Genomic DNA, 5,787 nt, shown 5'->3' with positions numbered 1-5,787 from the left:
TATTTTAAGCCGTTATGTTAAAAAAAATAAAAAAGTTGACAGCTATATGTGATCAATTAAAAGTTGAATGGTCAATTTGTTTTAAAATTTAATTTAACAACTAAAACTAAAAGTAAGCTATCAAGAATAATTAGAGAATCGCATCACTTAAATAATTTAAATAACAATTTACCTAATTTAATATGGTGAAATATTATATATAACTTACAAAATTATACATGACAAAACCTTGTAACTAAAGTTCTTAAAATAATAAAATTTTAGGAGAAATTTGAGAAAAAAAAATTTACTGCAATTATAAATTTATCCTTTATTTCATATTTATTGTAACAAAATTCTATTTTATGTAATAGAATTTTAAGATATTTAATTTCACAACATATTTAACTTTTTTTTTCACTATATATAATATATCTAAATATCTAAAAAATTCAGAGTATAGAGGCACTTTCCAATTTTATTTATTATCTCACCATAAATATATATTTTTTTGAGAACGTAATATTTTATTTATTTAAATATATATATTTTAGTTTGTATCTAATTATTCATTTTTAATAGTTAAACTATATAAAATAAGTTAAATTAATATTAAATTATCAAATTAAATTCTTATGAAATATATAAATTATTTTCTTAATTTTTTTATTTGCTTATTATTTTATTATTATTATTATATTTATTTTTCATTCCCTTCGCCAATAATGGTAGAGCTTCTATTGTTTTATCGAAGCTATTTTTTTAATTTAATTTATCTTTTTTAATTCATAACTCGGTAAATGGATAAAAATCATATTAATTTTATTATGGTCATTTTTTTTTTAAATTGTACTTTACTAATTATTTTGATATTTTTAAAATTATTTGTGCAAAATATTACAGTATGAAGCTAGTAGTGCTAATTTCCTAAATAAAATATAAGGGTTAGGTAATGTAGGTAGTATTAGTTTAGCAAGAATTACTCACCCATCAACCTTTTATCATGTTTAACAGTTTCATTTCCCAAAAGTTTCAAGCCATTAACATAAATAGAACATTAATTAGAAGTAAAAATGATTGAAATCAACACCCTGTGTTCTAGGATGGTCATTTTAGATTACATTTGGCATATAAAATCAGCTATATCTGGAACTTCCTATAACATACTAAATAGAACAAAGAACTGTTACATTATTTTTACTCGGAACAAATCAGTGGCCCTAGTTAGGCTGATTTTTTTTTTTATCTTAACTAAACCAATATCCCGCATTGGTTTATCAATTTAAGGTCCAGTAATGGTGGTGCAGAGAGATTCACTATAAGCAAACCCCAAGATAGTATTGAAAAGGAAGAACTAATACACAAAATCAAATCTAATTAAGAATACATATTAGTTCACACATTAAGAGACCGAATGCCTCCAGTTCCTCGAAGGCGTGGATTTAGTTTCGTCTGCATTTCCAGAACCATGACTCTCTGACGAATCAGAGCCGCTATTCTCTCCAATTCCTCCTCCCTTGTTAGACCAAATCCTAGAAAATATCCTTTTGGAAATCATCAGACCTTTCATCTTGTTAGTGACAGACTTTTCTGAACTGTGTTTTACTAAATCACTTCTCCCATTCACAAGTCTTAGTGCAGCCACTTCAGCCTTCAATGCCTTGAGCTCCTCTACAGTGGCCACAGCATCCCAGTCTTCGTCTGTGTTCATCGTTGTGGACCTTGAGCTTCCATGGCTCCCACCACCTGCATTTAGATCATGTAAGCTCTTTGGTAAATCAGGGGTGCTGCTTCCTGATGTTGCAGCCGCCCTCACTTGCTCAAAAAACAGGACCTGCATGAGTTAAATTTATTTAAATCACTTCAAAAATAAAAAATCTATTGAATGAATTCTAAATGAAAAAAATTCAGTATTCAGAGGACCTGCACGACCACGCGTAAAGGAAGTCTCTCGTTTTGAACAGCATGCATGCAAGCTTCAACCGACAGTTTCTTACAGTCCATCAGCCTGCATATCTTCTTCCTTTCGCTCTTGCTAATACCAGGATGATCCTGTGGAAATCACAGGAGAATACATGAGAAAAAAAGGGTATTTAATCGCATGTAAATGTAGTTTACCTTGATGTACATGTCAATTGCGCGGTAAATTCCATCGTGACCAGGCCTTGAGAAACCGGAGACCATCTCAGCAAGATCAATGAAAGTTGAAACAGGTAAATTCGGATCCTTAGCAATTTCAGTTAAGTAACTATCAATTAGCTTTGCCACCATTAGCTTTGATGCTTCGGTTAAAATTCCAGACCTTCTAATCTCCTGGATTTCATCTTCACATTCCGAGATCTGATCTTGCATCATAAACTCTTGGAGAATTCTACGCACGATATGAACATCATACATAACACCATTTCCATCAGGAGTTCTTATCATAAGATCACTTAAAGAAGCTTCCTCCAATTGATGACCTATTCTTCTAACAAGCTCTGCTTTCACCCTTTCTCCACACTCCACAGAAATGGCGGCCTTCAACAATTTGAATAAGAACTTACAAGAAACATATCCTTTCTCTGCAGGCAAGAGCCCGACAATGGCTTCTAACGCTTCTATAGATTTTTGAATATCATTTCTCGAAGCATAGGCCTTCAAAGATTCACCGATAATTTCACCACCTACAATCCCTTTATTTTTTATGTTAGAGATCACCCGTTTGAACAAATCGAGATGAAGATCGCATAAATCCTCCACCCACCAATCCTTAGGAACCATTCGGCTTCTCATATGGTTAGGATCTTCATCAGCGAGCTTTTTCCTATTATAAGTGTATGACCAATCTACTTTAGAAACATCAACAGAAGCTTTGGAAGCTATAGCATCAGAACAGAGGTCAACTAATTTTAGATCTTCAGACCATGGTAGTAGAGAAACGGTTGTCTGCAGAACAATAATCGAATCCTTCCAGCTCCGGAAGATGCTAGATAGGAAAACGTCGATTTTAAAAACCAGATTCCCTTTATCAACTGTTTCGTACATTTCTAAATATTCAGCTGCACAACGAGCTGCTATGACATTATGAGCATTGAGGGTAACTGTCATGCCATAGCAGAACTTGGCACATATTTCAAATGATGTATGACCACCAGGAATGTCGTGAATATCGATATTATCGTTTGAAACCAATTTCTGTAACCGGGCACTCTTTGAGAGAAGTGGAAACTGCAAAAAGAAAATTTGAACTTTTTATTCTGTAATTGAAGAATACAATTGATTTGAAGGTGGTCAACGATCAATAACCAATCATACCTTATGAAGATAGAACTTTGTATCGCCGACATTAATAGCAATGTCGCTCGCGAGTTCAGTTGCTACATACCTGAAAATCAACTTCTTTTTGTTAACTGAATTCAAAATGGATGATTAAATTCTAAACCAGACAGATCTTGAGCATGATAATGACAATAACAGAAACCAACATGAAGACTGTGGCTTTCTTTTGATTACAATTTACCCTTATTTCCATATCATTTTAATTCTCAGTCATAACTTAATCCAATCAAAAGGTTTTCAAATAATCCACATCAAAGAACAATCAAGTTCTGAATAATTCATTTCAACAGAAGAAATAGACATTGAGATCTAACCTGACATTGTCCCCTTCTATTTGGAACAAATCTGTCTTTGACCCTAGCTTCATGAACTTCATCTTTGCATAGGAAGTTTAAATCTTTTGTTCTTCAGACAGAGCCAACACTAATGGGAGCTATATATATTGACCAAAAACATAACCTCCGAACAAGGAGGAACCGCCAAGAACAGAGAAAAAACTAGCTCACTGGTACAGTGACGACCAGATTTATCAAAAAGGGCAATTTCTGGATATGGTTTCACGGGAAACTAAGACAGAAACAATCTTGCAGAGATTTAGAGAGAGAGAGAGAGATTAATATTAAGGATTTTGAAGAGTTTATTTCTTTCTCTTCTTCTTCTTTGGTATCACCACCAATGGGAAGTGAGCTTCAAAGAATAGATAGAGTCAACTGCAAATTAAGGCCACTGAGACATTGCCAACAGACTCTTATCAATAAAATAATACTCAAAATCAGACAGCCCCTTTTTCATCTATTTCTTTAATACTTCAAAATATTGGCATCAAGATTCATTCTACTGGAGAAACAAATCCCTCTCCCATGAAATTCTCTCTCTCTATAATCTCTTGTTTGAAGACCAACATATATTTTTTATGCTTCCAAGTTGAAGAAGGACCCTGCAAAGGGAAAACAGCATCTTGGTATAAGTTTGAAGAAACCACCAAAACGGCAGACCGAAAGCATCTTGGTATCAGTTTTTGTCAAATGGAGAATAATTGAGAAGATCACAAAAATAAATTATATACTGAGTAAATGATGGGTTATTTAATGTGCAATCAAACAACATCAGCCGCTAGCTGCTGCTAACAAAACAAAATCTGATGAACACCCAAAAGGAATCATCCTAGAGAAAAACAAATAAAACGAACCCAGTAAGAGAATTGAATCCGTGATCATCATGTGCTATCTATGAAGAAACAAATCTAACCAAGAAACCCACTTTCGCTTTGATATACAGAGCAAATAGCTGGTACATGATTAAGCTTTTCTCAATTCTAGAGAGCAAAACCCATTTTAATGTGTCTAAAGCTAGCTACCAAAAGTGTCGTTTCATTGCTAGAGGGAAATTACCTAACAGAAATGGAAGCTTTCTAATTTTAAGCATGCTCTTGTTGTTTTCAGAAGAATATCTCCATTTTCGTTTGCTTGAAGAAGCGAGAGCTTGACACGACACACAAGAAGCTAAGAATCTTCTCAAGAGCTTTGATTTTTCACCTCAGAATTGTTCGCTTCCGATTTTATCTTAAACCCGCGATTTAAAACTGCGACGCTTCCTTAGTCTTTGTTTTCCTCTTTCTCTTCTCCTAGGAAACACCTCTTTCTTTCTCTCTCAGTGAGAGAAATAAAGAGGTGTTTCCTAGGAGAAGAGAAAGAGGAAAACAAAGACTAACGAAGCGTCGCAACCTCTTTCTTTCTCTCTCAGTGAGAGAGAAAAAAAATGTGTTTCCTAGGAGAAGAGAAAGAGGAAAACAAAGACTAACGAAGTGTCGCAGCCTCTTTCTTTCTCTCTCAGTGAGAGAGAAAGAAAGAGGAAAACAAAGACTAATGAAGCGTCGCAACCTCTTTCTTTCTCTCTCAGTGAGAGAGAAAGAAAAAGGTGTTTCCTAGGAAAAGAGAAAGAGGAAAACAAAGACTAACGAAGTGTCGCAGTCTCTTTCTTTCTCTCTCAGTGAGAGAGAAAAAAAAAGAGGTGTTTCCTAGGAGAAGAGAAAGAGGAAAACAAAGACTAGGAGAAGAGAAAGAGGAAAACAAAGACTAACGAAGCGTCGCAGCCTCTTTCTTTCTCTCTCAGTGAGAGAGAAAGAAAGAGGTGCTTCCTAGGAGAAGAGAAAGAGGAAAACAAAGTCTAACGAAGCGTCGCAAACTCTTTCTTTCTCTCTCAGTGAGAGAGAAAGAAAGAGGTGTTTCCTAGGAGAAGAGAAAAGGAAAACAAAGACTACCGAAACGTCGCAGCCTCTTTCTTTCTCTCTCAGTGAGGGAGAAAGAAAGAGGTGTTTCCTAGGAGAAGAGAAAGAGGAAAACAAAGACTAACGAAGCGTCGCAACCTCTTTCTTTCTCTCTCAGTGAGAGAGAAAGAAAGAGGTGTTTCCTAGGAGAAGAGAAAGAGGAAAACAAAGACTAACGAAGCGTCACAGCCTCTTTCTTTCTCTCTCTCAGTGAGAGAGAA

The 5,787-nt window shown here is 34.7% G+C and overlaps 1 protein-coding gene across 2 annotated transcripts; it reads right to left on the bottom strand.

Annotated features, from left to right (window-relative positions):
• Window positions 1–1,019: 1,019 nt before the first annotated feature.
• Window positions 1,020–4,851, bottom strand: LOC124938187 (BTB/POZ domain-containing protein NPY2-like). 2 transcript variants are annotated; one of them, XM_047478579.1, is made up of 6 exons: window positions 4,692–4,851; window positions 3,615–4,237; window positions 3,277–3,346; window positions 2,098–3,189; window positions 1,903–2,031; window positions 1,020–1,813 (listed from the first exon to the last, which is right to left on the bottom strand). In XM_047478579.1, exons 2-6 carry the CDS (start codon window positions 3,674–3,676, stop codon window positions 1,382–1,384), a joined length of 1,785 nt encoding a protein of 594 aa, XP_047334535.1. In that variant the 5' UTR covers window positions 3,677–4,237; window positions 4,692–4,851; the 3' UTR covers window positions 1,020–1,381. The 2 variants fall into 2 exon arrangements, with proteins under 2 accessions (XP_047334535.1, XP_047334536.1); XM_047478580.1 differs by lacking the exon at window positions 4,692–4,851 and adding an exon at window positions 4,490–4,678.
• Window positions 4,852–5,787: the final 936 nt, after the last annotated feature.

The sequence above is a fragment of the Impatiens glandulifera genome, chromosome 5, assembly GCF_907164915.1.
Source record: "Impatiens glandulifera chromosome 5, dImpGla2.1, whole genome shotgun sequence".
Taxonomy (NCBI): Eukaryota; Viridiplantae; Streptophyta; class Magnoliopsida; order Ericales; family Balsaminaceae; genus Impatiens; species Impatiens glandulifera.
This window is presented reverse-complemented; position numbering and strand designations above follow the sequence as displayed.